We start from the raw sequence: 17,548 nt of genomic DNA on the forward strand, positions 1-17,548 counted from the left end.
AACTCCACACTGGAGACTCTGGGGACTGCATATTTAGCATGTGCCCTGGCTACACATTTGTGGACATGGAAGCCTGACCTGGACCATAACTGCAGGGCAGCCACAGACTGCCATGGTTTTACATTGCATGTAAAACAACACTGTTATTTCCTTTCCTATCAGAACCATTTCCTTTTTATACTCTTTGTTGTGCAAAGACTGCCAAGGCCTGAGGTTTGGATTTCTTCAGAAGAGCTCACACTTTATTTATTTGCATTAATAATTAACTAACTTTCCTACATGCAGGATGAACTCGTAACACAATGCACTACCTTGACATTCATGACTAAAATCTTAATTACCCAGCCTTTAATAATTAAAGTGGCTTTGTTCTTTTCCTATACTTACAAGAAAACATTTTAACACATTGTTTTCTATGTAAAGCTAAACATTCTAATATAATATCTGGTGTATTTTTACCTGTATTCTAACTGATATGCATATTTATCCCTACATTTCAGTAAGTAAGTTGAGTTAAATTCATTACCCACTGATGTTTTATTTTCTGGCTGATACCAAGAGGCTATTAGAAACCTTTATTGAAAAACTGTTGGTTTTCTTAATAACATGGTTAGTCTTGGTCTGATTGCATTCCCAAACTCAACAAACAAACGTCTTTGAGTGGACTCAAATGTGACACAATGTGAGGCACCTTAAACTTAATTAGAAAAAGCTCCAGTGATGAAAGAGTTAACCTTGGAAATGACATCACTGCGTCTGTCTGTCTTTCTGTCTGCCCTTTCCCATGTACCCCACCCCTCCTATTCCATCTCCTTCGCTGTCCTTCATCCCAGCCCCCCCTTCTATCCTTTCTCTTCTCCCCTCCCTCTCTAGCCTAGAGTCTCCTCCCTTTCCATCCCTCCTCCCATTCTATCCATGTGCCCGGCCCCTTCATTAAGTCCAGTATGAAAGGGAAGCCTCTAGCTGGCAGTCACACTTCCAGAGCCTCGGAGGAGCCTCACACTGACTCAGGCCTGGGCACAGAGATACATTTGGCTGCCAAATCCTAATCAGTGCACCTCGGAGTGAGGCCTTGGTTTGCCAAATCTCTCTGTTTTCTCATACTGACATGGAGCTCCACAGTGCCCATAAAATCTTTCACCCCACCCACTTGGGTGAGGAGAAGCAACAGATGCTTAACCTTAACCGACGCCTGGAGACTTACCTGAGCCGAGTCAAAGTACTGGAGGAGGAAAACGCGCTGCTTGCGAAGGAGATCCAAGTTATGAGACGCAATAATCAGGGAGCCTTGACTCGCAGGAAGGGACTGGAGGAAGAGCTGCGGCAGGCAAGACTTGAGGTGGATGCTGTGTGGAGGGACAGAGTCTTGACAGAGCTGGAAGTTGGCAAGTTGACTGAGGAGCTTCAGGCCCTGGATCTGCAGAGGCACAGGGAGGCTCAGGCCCAAGTGAAGGCCAAGACAAAGATGGAGCAAAGCAGAAAAGAGCTGGAGGAGGAACAGAGGGCACAGATCTGGCTGAAGGAGAAGGTCAGACAGCTGGAGCAGGAGATGCAACTTCTTATTCAAACCCATCAGGAGGATGTGGTCCATTTGGAGGCCACATTGACCCATTCCTCAGCCAGAATGCCTCACACATTGGCTCAGAGGGACAACCAGGCAGCAAACCTCCGCCAGTTGGAGCATGAGTACTCCCAGAAAGCCACCAGAGCATGGCAGGAAGCAGCAGAAGCCTATCAGGGCCAGTTGACTCGGCTGGAGGAGTCTCTTAACCAAGCCAGGAGCCGCTTGACCCAAGTGGGCCAGGAGAAGCGTGAGAGCCAGTTGAAGCTCCAGGCCTTGGAGAAGGAGATCAATTCAGCGCAGGATGTCAGACTGCATCTGGAGAAGACTGCAGCCCAACAGAGAGACAGGCACAGCCAGGACATCCAGCAGCTCCAGGTGGGTGCGATAATTCATACCTGCCGAGATGCAGCAGTCATTCATTGTTTCTGTGAACATAACTTAAGTGTCAACCTGTTAAGCATCTCTTTTTCAACACTTGATTTTTATTAAAGAGGAGAGGGAAAGTAATGCTGAATTTCAAATCATTTGAATGTTGTGGTTGTTATTAACAACATTCACTTCCTTCAGTGGAGATATTTTATACATCTCAGCTAATCTTACAGCAGTGTACTTCTGATATATGTACACATGTACTGTAAAAATGATTCAGCAAATGAGAAAAATTCAGACTTTTGTGACAACAATTACCACAACTTCATTATTCAGCTGTCGCTAAATGCACAGTCACAGTCACAGTGACTGATATCTCAGTCGTAGTTTCCCATAACTCAAATGAACACGGTCTAAATATTGAAGTGACAAACCACAAGGGAAGGTGAGCAGCTGATAATCGTCAGCCGCATGACTACGTTGTTTAGAGTTTAGAAACATCCTCTTATATGTCAGTGCACTACTGGTAAAGTAAGTCAGTCTTATTCAGGAGAGTTTTTTATCTAGTCTCATTTCCTGGCAAATGGTCAAGGCCTTTTGTAAAATGGAAGTTTCTCCGCTTCAGGATGCATCAGGGAGCATTTGTGTGTTCTTCCCCCTGGGGTTTTGCTTCCTTAGCATGATAAATTATTATTCTAATGGAATGAAAACATTTATGTATATAAAGGACGGAGGGCTACATATTTATAGGTTGGGGCTGTTGGGATTAGTTCTTTGTCCCACTGAGGTCTGTGGGGTGAGGCATGCCAAAGAAACACCTTGAATGGTGACACTACTTTCTCCCACTGTGGTCCAGAATGAGTAGCAACAAAATGGAACGGCCTGCAGCAATTTTTAACTAATAAGAAACTGTCTGTATTGTAACAGCAGCAGCAGCAATAAAACCTTCTCTATTAACATTTGATAACAGTGTATGACAAACAGCAGAATAAAGAAGATTTATTCTTACTTAACATGCTACACCATGAGAATATTTTTTTGCACCTTTTTTTTAACCACACCCTTTTTCTTTTTCCTCCTCCTGTTTTGGCAGGAGCACCTACAGGGCCTGGAGGTGGAGAAAGAGGAGTTGGGCCAGGAAATTGATCACCTCCTCTTGGAGAACCAAGGCCTGCTGCAGCTGAAGATGTCTTTGGGCCTGGAGGTGGCAACATACAGGTACGCTGCAGCAACGCTGCCCTTTATGTTAAGGAAATAAAAATTTGTTCATATCTGATTTCCCTGTGCAAGTGCATTCCTTGCAGGCAGAGTAGATCTAGTCTTATTTTTTTCAATTGTTTTACCACGTGTTGCCTTTTAAAATCATTGTAAAAAAAAAAGAAAAAATACTCATAGTTGCATCAACTGACGATAAAAAGCGTTGTCTCTTTTTCTGAGACTTCTGACAGGGTTCCCTTTTTGATTTATCCCTGTAGGGACTGTCTACGATCAGTCATCAGCTCATGTTCTGTTCCATAACATTAATAAAGATATTGTGATCAATGAATGAAAACCCCCCACTATAATATGACTGTTGTTCCGATCACTGTACAGTAGACTGATCAGGGTGTTTTCTGTTTTTGTAGTTAGATTTGTGATGGCTGTTGCGGTCATAGGGTGGGAGTATCTACACAACTGTTTTGAAAAAGGAGAAACTAGTTTCACACTGTCATGTAAAAGAATTCAACTTTTGCATTCAACTGAATGTAGCAGTCAGTGTCGATTGAGTGCAGCTTTGCACATTTTTGATGCATCTTAAAAGCCACTTCACTTCACAACATTGTCTGTCCCTACAAATAAATCACAATTACAGTCACACATGGTCGTCCTTAATGCTCAGCTCATAATTATTGTTCTTATTTGATTTATTCTTAAAATTCTGAACTGTGTAACAGATACAGTATTAGAGCCTGAGAGACGTCAAGAAAAGCACAATCACTGTCAGCTGATTGATGAGATTTATTAAAACCCAGCTTTGAACACATAACAGTAGAGTCATAGTGGTATTGGCAATGCCTGACCCAAGATAAGATTATGGTTTATTGATCAGTATTGATTTGGATCATTTTATAACCATTAATAAACATAGGCGTGTTCCATATCAATTAACCATTTGATATTGTTAAGATATGTGGTTTTTCTACAGCTTATGTGATAATAAACTGAGCTTATATTGTTCAGTGAATGACACAATTTGAAGATAGTCCCCTGGCTTTAGAAGCTTATCATGCAATTGCAGGGCTATACCAGGCTTAACCAATCTACAAACTGAGACAATAATGAGCTGTGATGATTGAGAATGATAATCAGATCTTTTTTGGAGTCTACATGCGTCCAGTTGAATTATTATTTTGTCACTTGTGATTTATATCGTTAGTTTAATGCATTTAGAAACTGCTGCTCAGTAACAGGCTTGACAAACACAATTCCATCAGTGAAAGAACCTGACAAACAAAGGGCGGCCACAGCAGGAGCAGCCGTCTGGACTATAGGTCACTTCATGGAAACAGCAGCCTCCTTCGTCTTGGACAGAGCAACTTATCCATTATGAAGCTCTATAATGGCGTCTCCTTTCTCCTCCACCCCCAAGTATTGACCCTCACCCTTCACTGAGAACTTACCAATTTATGAGCTATGGGAGTGTAGAATAACAGCGCAGGGGAGCAGCTGTGGGGGGGATATGACTAGAGGATAGATTTCAGTGTCATGAAAGTCTTTGTTTCCCCTGGTGTATTTTATTTCTCCAATAATATTTTAACTGTGTTACGTAAGGAAACGCAGACTAAAAACTTATTTATGTTGCATGTGCAGCTGTGTTGGAATGAAGACTGCTGTGGTCCACATGTGTGAATGGAAACAGTGGTATTAGTGCTGCACGGCTTGCTCCTAATATCTGCTGTCATTTTGTATGTTCATGAGTGTCTGTGTGTGTGTGAGAGAGAGAGAGAGAGAGAAATTGATGGCTGTGGTTTGAGTGCTGCAGATGGCTCCTCAATGGCCAGGCTTTTCCTCCATTACCATAACAACAGACCTTGGTCTGTTCCTGCTGCTCAAGAGTGGAAAAAGTCTCCTTTTGCTGCCCCCCCCCCCCCAAAAAAAAAGCTCTGTGTGAAATCCTAAACATCACAAAATTGTGCGAAAGCTGCACAGTATTGTAACGTTATCTTGTTATCTCTTTCTACAGAGCTTTGCTGGACAGTGAAAGCTTCAGGGGAGACGCCTCTTCCTTAAATCAGCCAAGACACATTTCCATCACAGGTAATTAGAGTAAACAATATTCATACATCAGCACCACAATAATAACTTCACTGCTGCCTTGTTTAGAACCACAAGATGTCACATAAATCCACTCCTGTATGTTTACTCTCCTTCATACTTTAGTACCTCCCTCGTTCTAAAAGGAATCATTTCACTTAGGCTAAGTAAAAGCCCTCAGAGTGAGGGACATGTTTGATACACCTTGTAATCGTATTAGTCTTGGAGGAGACTGGTGGTGGGGGCTTGGCTGAGGGGGCTGAGGTAGGCACTTTGGGTCCTGTAATGCAAGCCACCCAAGAGAGTCCCCAAAGGTTACTGAGCCATATGGCTTTGCTTGCCAGTAACTTAAAGCCCAGCGAAAGGAAATGACGATCAATATCTCCCCATTAGTGTCCCAACTCCATCAAGAACATACATTTTAATAATGCTTTGGTGAGGGGGTTTCGCCCTGTTAATCCCCACACATTATTTAGTGTTGCATGGGGACAACAAATATACAGGATACAGAATATTTGTCAGAATATCAAAAAGATTTCATTTAAATGTCTGTACAATTGTTACTACAGAAGGTCATTATGAATTCATGAGCTCTTGTCTTCCACAGATGCAGTGCTCCGCTCCCAGGGGGTTAAAAAGAATTACCAGACCCAGCTGCCTGCTAGCCACAAGAAAAATTCCCTCTCATCTGTCTACGGCTTAACAGGACAGGCAGTGGTAACTGCAACACCAGTGCAGGGTAGAAAATCTGTTACTTTGAATGAAACTCAGAAGATTTCAGGAACACCCGCTGAAGTAGACGCGAAGTCAGCAACGCCGGAAATTTCTTATCCAAAAATACTGCATGATGGAGCTGTTGAAAGTTTCAGACCACAGGAAGTTGATGAGAAAGTCACATATGCTGCACCTTTGTCGCCTAGTAATGAGCAAGCAGTGTCAGGGGATAAAGAAGGAAAGGAGGATTGTATTAATGCTGATGTTAAACCTCCTGAGGAAAAAGCAGTTGTTGAGTCAGTGATTGGTTATCAGGTTGAATCTGGCCTCAGCAGTGAGCCCTCACTCCATGACAGAGTGACAGAACAACCTGGCGGTTTCTCAGATGAATCTGATAAGGATGAGGTTTATGAGGGGGGAGCTGAAAAAGATGGTGTGCTGCAGCCACGTGCTCTGGTTCATGCATGGGTAAAGGATGAGTTTATTAGCAAAGAGACAGAGCAAGAGCAAGAAGAGTCCTCAGATTCTGAAACAGAAGCGGTGCTCGAACAAACTTCTGAATCCAGACCAAGCAGTCCTGAATCTGAATGTGAGCCTGGGGAAAGTGTGTTCAACCAAGGGACAGACGACAACCTACATGAAAACATTCCAAATGCAGCTGAGGTAAGACAAGACATAAGCTGCCCTGTGGTAGGAACACATGACATAGATGTTGAGGAGATGTTATACCCTGATGGAGAAGAGATGGATACATGGGATAGTGTAATAGAAAAGAAGGTTGAGCCGAAGACAGATGAAAAAACAGAAAATGATGATGAGAAAAGGCAGCATGCTGAACCAGAGGAAGACATATCAGCAAAAGAGCATGAAAAGAGAGAAAGTGGACAGGATATGGTCAGAGATGACGATGTGGCCTCTTCACTGATGGTCACACAAGTAGACGACAGAGCGCAAAGTCCACTAGATCAGGAGCATGCACCATACCCGGAGAAAGACGAAGACGATGAAGAGGACTCTCAAAATGTCTCCGTGTCATGGAGGACAGAGCTGGAGGGTGACAGCTACGCTCAGGATAACACTCTCGCTGACACTCGTCCTCTGATTCGATACAAAAGTGATGAGACTGATGGCAACGCCCATGCGTCACACATGGACGAGAGCGAGTCCAGCGAAGGTGAACAGGAAAAGAAGGTCGGAGAGACGGAAACATGGAGTGAGGGCAAGTCAAAGAGATTTGGAACAATGGAAGATCTGTGCGAAGACGTTGAAGAGGAAACAGTGGATGAGGATATTGATCTAGGATATACTCATATTAAAGACAGGGATGTGGGCCAGAGTAAAACTGTAAATGAGAACACTACACTAATGAATGTTACAGAAAGTGAAGAAGAAATGGACAAAGTCAGTGAGGGACATTCAGAAGAGGAAGTCGAAGAACTTACCAAATGCATGGTAAGCACAAATGAAGGATATGATGAGGAGCTGGATACGGACAGACTGGTGGAACAAGAATTGGAAAATCTGTCCACGGACATCTACAGTGCTCACTTTGCACAGCAGCAGGTCGGTGAAGACGTTGACGACAAGTCTGATGAAGAAATCTCGGAGCAAGTAGAATGGGTTCAAAGAGCAAAACCAGAGGTCACGCCTCCCTGTGAGGCTGGAGAAGACCAAGAATTTATATCTTCCACTACAGGTATTGAACAGATGTCTGAGAAACTAGTTTTCATTGATCCATCGTTGGCCATGCCGCAAACAGACACTATGGCCGAGGAGGACGACGAGCATATAGATGAAGAAGATGTAGATACAACACAGAAAAGAGACGAAGAGGATGAACACAACGTGTCCTTGGTGACACATGTGGATGTAACAGAGGACCACTATGGCTTTAGTGACGCCATCAGCAGGTCTGATATGGAAGAAGTCAACAAGTCAGAGGATCTAAACTCTGTGTCAGTGATAAATGCAGGTCAAGAGAAGCTGCAGGACGAGGCTGAGGTGAAAGAGGCAGCATCTACTGAAACAACAACTAACAAGCCTCAAGAACATCTACTTGTGGATGCTGCTGACTGCCAGGAGTTTCCTGAACCTCCAGAAACATCTGAGTGGGAAGTCCTAGAGAACCCAAGAGAGGACTTTGAAACCAGGGACCAGAATGAACCTGATCAAAAATGTGATGATGTTTCTAAATCAGCTCATGAAGGTGTGACAACAGACCAAGAAGAGTACCTCGGGATATCCTCCGACACTACGCACGATGAAAAAGATATCTACTTTGAGAAGGATGCAACAGATAATGCCCTCCATGGTTTCTTCTCCTCTGGCGTAAGGAATGACTTCTGGGCGTCCTCCTTGGAGAGTGGGGCCACCAATCAGCTTGACGATGCCTGTAATGAGGCAGCTGAGAAAGCCAATCAGAGTTTAGGATTTGCAGATAGCTTAGTTTGGGAAAATTTGGAAAACCCAAATGTGGTTAACGGAAACTCTAGGGTTGACACTGACTCATCGAAAGCCCCGGTTGCAGAAAAAGAGCAAGAAGAAATGCACATGGAGGTGAAGCATGTGTTGTGCAGAAACGTTCAAGGGGAACTGGTTCATTCTGAGGAGTCTGAAGCTGAGGGAGAATTGTGGTCATCTGGGGAGGAGCAGGCATAAAATGTAGTGAGAAGCTAGATTTAAACAGGTTTTTAGTGATAGTCAGGATGATGTTGTGTTTTCTGTATAATGCATTCACTATGAAAACCAAATCCGTGCCTTGGTGCTCTCCTCGGTGATGCTGACTACCAATGTGCCAACGCTCTCTATAAAGATACTGAGAACTTGTCTTGCTAAAACCGACACATTTGTCTTTCCTAATGGTTCAAAATTTCAGTCTTTTAGTGTGCATGTGATGAAAGAAGATCAGGGGATTGTGCATGAGGGAACAGCATGAACAAAGAATGTCATTTGAAAGTCAAAGCGTTTATTGATCTTTGCCTAATCTGATTTTTGTGACTGATGGAAAACAATGAGACCAGAAGGGTAGGATTCCTTGTAGAGAAGCCATTTATTAGTGCGTCAAACAGACAGCTAGTGTTTTTGCAAGCGACTTGTTTCATTTCGCTACTCATCTTTGCACGTTTTACACATGTAGAATAGACGATGGTGGTCATAAATCAGTTTAGACAAGCAAACGGTATGTAGGTTTGTATTTGGGCGGTCTGTGAGATCATAGGTTTATTTCTGAAAGCTTAATTCTGCTATGGTACACTTACAGTTCTAAATAAACTGTAGATTCAGGATCAACTCTGTGTCTCTTTGTGATCTTTGCATCTTGTTTGCTTGCATAGTGTTCCTCATCCATATATTTAATTCATCATAAAACTGACATTGTCATAAATATATACAGTTGTCCAGTTGAGATGCAGGCTCTGTATCTTTTAGGAAATTGAATAAACTGTTTGCTGAGCATACGTAGAAAATACCCTCAGGGAGCCACAATATTTTCTGACCTTAAAAAATATATTTTGCATTAGGAGAACAACTAGATTTTGCAGTGTGTAATGTTCCCTGCAGAAGAAGATAAGATAAGAAGATTGTATAAAAGTTAAAGGGGAACTCAGTTAAGGTCAGCTGAACATTCAAACATGAACTAAATCTGCAGGAGGTGATAACTGTGGCTATTAAAACTTTATAAGGGCTTGTTTAGTGAGTTAGTGATAAAAATATGAACCTTTTCTTTAACTCAGAATACACTTACATCCTTGAGAGATACCAGCTGCCCCCTGCCTACCAGCAACATCCATCTCTGCTTCCTTTGGGGTTTGCACTGAGGAGGGCTGTGAAGCTCGGTGTGTGTGTGTGTGTGTGTGTGTGTGTGTGTGTGTGTGTGTGTGTGTGTGTGTGCCCGGACTTGGCAACATCCCAGCTTCACTGACCTCAAAGCAGGAGAGTCAACAAAGCAGCACCGGGGCCCTCCACAAGCAAACAGCCGTCCCACGAGACAGCAGAGCGAAAAAGTAGGAAAGAGAACAATGTGTGACCTCACCTCCTCTCCTTCCCATCCACGCCCCCACTCCCTCGCTCCCCCCTCGTCTTTCATTAGTCAGTTTACTGAACAATGACGGCTATTTTGGTGTGTGCGTGCCTCCTCCTTGCCCAGAACGGCCCAATGGCAGCTTCAGCAAGGAAGGAAACCGCGGATGGTATTCACTGTGACAAGGCTGAAGTGTTGGAATGGTATTACGGCAGCTGTCTGGCATGCTCCTATTCTCCACCCATCAATAGAGCTGTCCTACCCAAGACAACTGGTAATTGTGATAAGAAGAAATGTATTCTTGCCTTGAGAGGAGAGCAGTAACGAGAGTCCCTTGAGGAACTTGTTTTATGTTTCATATATTTTATAAATTAAATCAAGTTGTTTCAGTGTTACCTACAAATTAATACTTATTTTTCCCATATGGATATTTAGCTGATGTGCACTGAAGAGAAGAGTTTGGCTACTAAATGCTATTATTTGGACTTGTGGCATCTTCTTGGCAAAAATCTGGTATTGCAAAACCTATTCAGAATCAGGTAAACTGCTGATGTATCAGCATGTTATCAACATGAATGTCACATTTGTACTACACTTCTACACTTTTAGTTGAACAGAAAAGAACAAGTTGAAAATTTAGTTGGAAAAGGAGCCATCAAAAGAGCCAGACAGTGACTTACATGGCTTTATTTAAAACAATGTGGGCTTCATGGGCATCAAGGGAACCAGGTATGCTTAAAATACACAAGCGTAATTAAAGTAATGCTGGCACGGACTCAGCCCTCAGTCTTGAGGACATATGGCACAAATGAATGGTCACCACTAAATCAACTCAGAGGTTGGATGTATTTTTGACAGCTGCATGAATCATTTTATTCCTTGGCAGCTTAACATAGGCAAACCAATGTTGCTGAGCGTTGAACCAACGGTCAACGACACATGTTTAGTGCGTGCCAAGTTTTCAGTAACAAGTTTCCTAGTTACCAAAAAAGATAAATATTTTGGCATGGCTGCTAACTGGCTGCTAATGAAGTATTGTGGTCATTGAGACAAAACAACACACGCAGAAACATTTGACTAAGCAGACAAGAGCATTTTCAGATCTTTGGTTGTCCATCTATGAGTAGATTGGGTCTAATTCTCTTGGATTTAATTGTTTTAATTTTCTTATTTCTTAACAACTGCAACACAGACACATCCTCAGCTCTTTTGCCAAACCATCGTGCTGCTAAGTCTCCAAGAATGAACAATATTCATACAAGAAAATTAAAAATAAAATCTGTGATCTTAAGACCAGTGGCCATCGGTCCAGCAGTGACCAATGGCTATTGATCGTTGTTGATTAACATGGGGGAGGTGTGTTTGTACGAGTCCATTAAGAGAGACAGGAACCTCTTTCAGCTCTTTGTGTTAGAGTGTGTGCACATGTGTGCTCTGATAGCCATCTGCCATCCACCATCAATCTCCATTGATTTACTCCTGATGGTATTGGTGTGGATGATGGTGGAGCTGCAGATCAGGATTGAGGAGGAGTTTTCCCACTTTAGTTAGTCCCGTTATATGAGAACAGACACGACGGCACATGGGAGAGAATAAAATAAGAGCTGCTAGAGGCTGAATTCCACTTGATTTAAGGCTGGAAGACAAACCATCATCGAAATCAAAAGACTTCCCTTCTGGAACACCAATGCGAACTTATTATTGAACATAAATATGAACATGTCTGCTCAGAATTTTTGTCCACAGGGACAGAATGTGAGGAAGAAAATCATTAGGACTCATCCTCTGAGGATTCTGACATCAAATTGAATTTAAAATGTAACGTCAGACATTTACACTCTATAACAAACCCAAACAGAGCATGAATAAGAACTAACCAACTATGAATGTAGTTTAAGCAAAACAACTAACAAAAAAAAAAAAAGCATACTCTACTGTGATAGTTTTCAATACCCTGTGACTGATCATGATGCTGGTGGCAGAGAGAAGTTTAAAGGAACACCCAAATCAACGGCTTCTGTCCTGTGGGGACAATACATATCCACGGTACACATTGTGGAGACATCTTGCAGTGTTGGACATCCTCAATAAAGTGGGAGAGGAAGCAGCTCTGCTGTAACTGCCCGTGGCTCTCTTTGTCACTCCTTTGTCACAATCAAGGCTCACAGAGACTCTAATCAGCAGTCAGTCCACTGACATCACTACTGTACTTTATAAATGTGAAGCTTATATAGAACTGAGACTGATAACTATATCACAAGCATGCTGTATCTATCCCAGCGCTCACACCTTAAAGTTCCTGTTTTAAACAGTGTAATAATAACGACTGGGTTTGTTGCAAGATAAAAAAAGAGACCCAAGTCGAGAAGTACACTTCCCCTTTGTGCATCACTGGTTGCTTGTTGCAAACTGCTGACGCATTATGGACTGTCGCAATTTACAAGTTTATTGTGGTCCTAAAACCACATTTATGACTGTGTCTCATCATCTGTCCTGAGTAAACAAGACTGTCTGTGTGTGTGGACAGGGCATAAAGGATCAAACTCCAGTATCATACACCACCACCCATCAAACCATCGGTCACCAGGCTGTATCAAAATAGAATGCAAGTTGCACTGAGGGGTGCAATCTGCTAATGACAGCTGCAAGTTTCTGTAGTAATCCAGGATGAGTGAGACTTTAGGAATGGCTGAATGAACGAAGAATAAAAACTCGAATACCTCACGAGAACAATATTAGAAAGAGGCGTGGCCTGGATATTCCAACTGATACTCATCTGGTGCAATTAAATACTGTTAGCAGGACAGATTCAGATGTTCACTCACTTTCAGAAATTGTGATTTAATTTGACCTGATGAAGAGATTGACCAGTTTGACTTTCTGTCTTAGATAAGGGGATAAGGATGGAGACTCCTTTATATCCGGCCTTGTTTGTTGTGAGAGAAACAGCAGCTATGTTACAAATAAACAGTCCATTAACCCTAGAAATAATATCTATACCGGATGAGTCCCCAACTAACATCTAATCTCCAGTGTCAATGTCAACATTATCATAACAACAGATCAACATCATCCAAAACAGGAATTGAATTGAGATTTAGCTGAAACCTGTCTTCAAGTTATGCACATGACTGAAGAGAAAATATGGCGTAGGCAGAGTAAAGGTGGCTCACTCCCTCCGTTGGTGTGTCTCTGTCTCTGCAGATGCCCACACAGTAATTTAATCAGAGTGCAGAAATGAAGTTAGATGTGCTCTGGCAGACAGGCCACGGACCACGCCCATGAACACAGACAACACACAAAATAGAAAAGAGGAAGACACAGAGTCGCAACAGATCCTCCGCTTCTCTGTTTCCGAGCAACCACAGACGATGGTGACCTCAGATAAGCCAGACGGTGGCTTTTTCTCACGCATTTTTACAGTGACCACACATCCTAAAGATAACATGTGCACGGCCTTTTAAGGTATACTACCCTCACACTTCCACATGTTTGAGCCATGGTGAAAACTCTTATTTACACGTTAAGTGTAGAAAGCCTGGGTGGCCCACAGAGAATGGTGGCCCTCGGCAGTAACGGGGGGGGGGGGGGGGGGGGGCTGCATGGCAGACAGTACTCCTCCATTGTCTAGAATGACTTTCGATAAGGCTGCTGAGAGTGTGTGGTTATTATTAGAGGCCTGTTGAGTCCGGAGAGTGTTTCTGTCTGAGACGTGAGCGCAACGGCTGCTGTGGCCAAACCAGCTGACGCTACCAGATGGCGGGCTACGGTCTGCACGGTCACTCCTGTGTTAGGTTGGGTGAGCAATTGCATGGGTATTTCTTCTTTGTCACATGGGCCCAACCAACCCTATTTAGCTGCATTGCCACAGTAATCAGTCATGTTCTTCTTTAATACTGGACCTACTGTTTTAAGCTTCATATGTATAGCAAGCAGGAGACAGTGCAATTTTGAATTAACTTCCAAATGGCTATAAAGTTTATAAATGTTTCATACAAACACTGCCTGGCAGAAAGAAAAGTAAATAGGAATTTGGGTGTTCTATTGGGTAATTACTGCATGGGTGATTCTCTTTCACCAGACAACAATTTCTTAACCTCAACTGATGCAAGGAGTAGCTTCTCATTTCTTAAACAACCATGTCTAAAGGCACATCCTGTGGTCGTGGGAAAGTTGTTAGTCTGTCTGAGAAGGGTCAAATCATTGGCATGCATCAAGCAGAGAAAACATCTAAGGAGATTACAGAAACAACTAAAATTGGGTTAAGATACTGGAAGGATAGTGGGGAAACATCGCATCAGGGTAAGAAGAGAGGCAGGTGAAGTGATGCACCCATCATGCCTAGTGCCGACTGTACAAGCCTGTGGGGGCAGTGCTATGATCTGGGGTTGCTGCAGTTGCTCAGGTCTAGGTTCAGCAACATTATGTGTCCAAAGAATGAGGTCAGCTGACTACCTGAATATACTGAATGACCAGGTTATTCCATCAGTGGATTTTTTTCTTCTCTCATAGCACAGGCATATTCCAAGATGACAATACCAGGATTCATGGGGCTCAAATTGAGAAAGAGTGGTTCAGGGAGCATGAGACATCATTTACACACATGGATTGGCCACCACAGAGTTCATACCTAAACCCCATTGAGAATCTTTGGGATGTGCTGGAGAAGGCTTTGAGCAGTGGTCAGACTCTCCCATCATCAATACAAGATACGTCAGACACCGAGTAACATTTGAGTTCATCTGGAGCTGTTGGGTGTCAAGAAAGTCTGATCTTTCCTTTCAGCTTTGTTTTAGTTTTTACCAGTCCTTCTGTGAAACCTGCAAATAATCCAAACTGAAAACCACAAACTAGAGAAATAAAAACCAACAACAAGACCCTCTCCCTTTGTATGAACAGCGTAAACTCAGTATAGTATGGCAGCATTAGCCAGAATGGCCCACTGGCTAATGGCTGCGTCTCCTCTCTGCCTCTTCATGCTCTTTTTCATTGACAAGTAAGTGGCATCAGGTGCTCCCAGTCACCTGTTACAGCATAAGGCAAAGGCAGTCCCTGATAGCACGCAGGAAAGAAGAGTATAAAAAGAGAAGAAAGATTCACAAGACGAGCAGAAACACTCACATTACGTAGAGAACACTTTCTAAAGATAAAAATCTATTTCACACTTACGCACCAACTACAGATGGTGGTGGAAAGTTTAGTCCCGCAATAGAAAAAGAAAAAAAGACACAAAACATATTTGCACCTGGTGTAAATGCAAAGAGCCGTAGACTGGATGTCAGTATCATGCTAAGGAATCCAGATACAGATCACATGTAAACATGCACTTCATTCATCTGTGTTAATATAAAATGATTCCTTTGTGCAGCAAAACGCTTGCACATAAACTTAAAGTCATAGTACATAAGAGTGAAAGATTCCATTATAGGTCAATGACACGTGTCAATGTTCTTATAAAAGCAGGTGGAACCAACTTGTTCCATTTTTCTATGACTGACATTTCGTTATTATATTTGTTTATTACTATATTACAGGCGTGTTGTATCTATGCTATTGTTAGGTGAAAAGCAGAAGATGGCAAATAAAGCAAATAAAGCACTCTAAGTGCTCAACAGCCCAACAAACAGACTGTGGAGGGGTGTGCAGGTTATTTCTCCTCATTGAAGTTGACATCTTCCAGCGATCACAAAACATATATTCTTAGCTGTCACAAAGTACATAGCTTTGTTTACCTACTATTTCAAGACACTTATGATTGTAACCTCTTATGTTGACATGAAGGAGTAATGGCTTGTTCTATTTCGTCCCTCCTGACCGCCAGAGGCGGTGCTTTAAGCACTGGATAACTCCGCTCGCGCTAGCGCATGTCGAGTACGAATAACAACAACGTCACCTGTGACCCCTGCATGACCCCCGGGAGGCTATATCTTCCGGTGTCAGCAGGTGATCGGCTCCTTCATTCTTCTCGTGACCGCGCGTAGAGGTGTACGTAAGTAGAGTATAGCCATTCAATTGTACTGGTATGGTTATCACTGCCGTGCTGCTGGCTTGTGCAGTCTCGTGCCTCTGTAGCGGGAGTAACGGGCAGACGCTCGTCCTCCCAGAGGCTGTCGCCAGCAAATTGCACGCTGTATGTTACCTGCTCTGTAAAGGTGGCTGGCTGGTTTGGTGGTGTTTCCGCACCTCACCTTCCAGCATTACATACAACTTTACTAGCAGGATGATGCTGTTTTGTGCTAATCTCTGCTTGTTTTGTGTTCTCTCTTTAGTGTTCACAGTATTATTGAAGGATTCAACTGTGTTCTTGAGGTAGGGTTCAGCCCCTCTTCGAGCTCAGTTGGGTGTAAAAAAAAAAAAAAAAAAACTAGTTAAATTACTGACCTTGTTGGTGAAGGTTGCGCACCCGCCCCCTCTCCCAACTCGGCTTGGCGTTTCAAGGTGTTGGCGTTTCCGTCCCGGCGACGCGACACTTTGTCTTCTCTTTTTGTGTCTTTTTGATTTTTTCTTGGCTACCTCTCCATCCGGTCCCGGATGGAGCATGCTTGTAGCAACTGTATGGTGTCCCTGGAGCCTGAGGATGGCCATGATCGGTGTGTGTCCTGTCTTGGCATGGATCACCTGCGGGAGGCCATCACAGATGAAGCCTGCATAAATTGTGCCATCATGCCAAGATCAGTAAGGCTGGCCAGGCTGGCCCAACTGGACCCACTATCTTGCCTGCCTTCATTCCAGTCTGGGGGGGCGGATTCTTGTCGGGATGCACACAAGAGGTCTGCCTCATGGGGTGTGGATAGTGTCCCCGCAGGAAAACGACGGAGGAAGACAGACGATCAGCTCTCCTCTAAGGTTGACCGTCTGGCAGCTGATATGGAGGAGATGAAGGCACTTCTTCTTGGCCTGCAGCCTGCTGGTAGGATGCCACATGCTGCTGGTGCAGCTGTTCAGGGGTCACCGCTGCCAGTGGACGATGCCATCTCCATTGCAGCTTCGTCCAGCCAGTTTAATGATTCCCAGGCTGAGTTGGCGACTCCGACTGCGGCAGGCTCCTCACATTCTTCAGCCTCGGGTTCCCGGCGGGGCTCTGAGGACTCTTCCATGGAGGCAATCATCCGAGCTGCCCTGGCGCGCCTGCAGCTTGATCCTCCGAGTGAGCAAAAGGCTCCTAGCGCTTTCTACAGGCGCAACCCCCCAACGGCGAAGACTTTGGTGCCACACTCTCCTGATTTTTTGAAGGAGCTGCACTCCTGCTGGGGAGACACGTCAGCCCTCACCAGGCCGGGGTCGGACGAGCGGGCCTTAGCCGCCATGGAGGGTGCTGAGGCAGTAGGCCTTCTCCACATGCCATCGGTGGAGCCTGCGATTGCTGCCCTGATCGTGTCTCCGGATGAGGCAATGAAGTCGGATCCCCGGTGTCCTTCTGCCCAGTGTAAAGTTACGGATGATTACGTCTGTAAAGCTTACAACACGGCAGCGCGCATCGGCCGCCTTGGGAACACCCTATCCCACTTCCTTCTGGCTCTCTCGACTTCGCTGCAGGGGGCTCAGGTGGATGACTCCGTCCGTGACATCTGCGATGCCTCACTGCAGAC

The 17,548-nt window shown here is 43.9% G+C and overlaps 1 protein-coding gene across 1 annotated transcript; it reads left to right on the top strand.

The window, feature by feature from the left end:
- Positions 1-1,050: 1,050 nt before the first annotated feature.
- On the top strand, positions 1,051-9,624 carry nes (nestin). Its single transcript, XM_084557916.1, has 4 exons — positions 1,051-1,939; positions 3,027-3,151; positions 5,157-5,230; positions 5,835-9,624. Exons 1-4 carry the CDS (start codon positions 1,109-1,111, stop codon positions 8,597-8,599), a joined length of 3,795 nt encoding a protein of 1,264 aa, XP_084414042.1. The 5' UTR covers positions 1,051-1,108; the 3' UTR covers positions 8,600-9,624.
- The last annotated feature ends 7,924 nt before the right edge of the window (positions 9,625-17,548 follow it).

The sequence above is a fragment of the Chelon labrosus genome (genome assembly GCF_963514085.1).
Source record: "Chelon labrosus genome assembly, chromosome: 12".
NCBI lineage: Eukaryota > Metazoa > Chordata > Actinopteri > Mugiliformes > Mugilidae > Chelon > Chelon labrosus.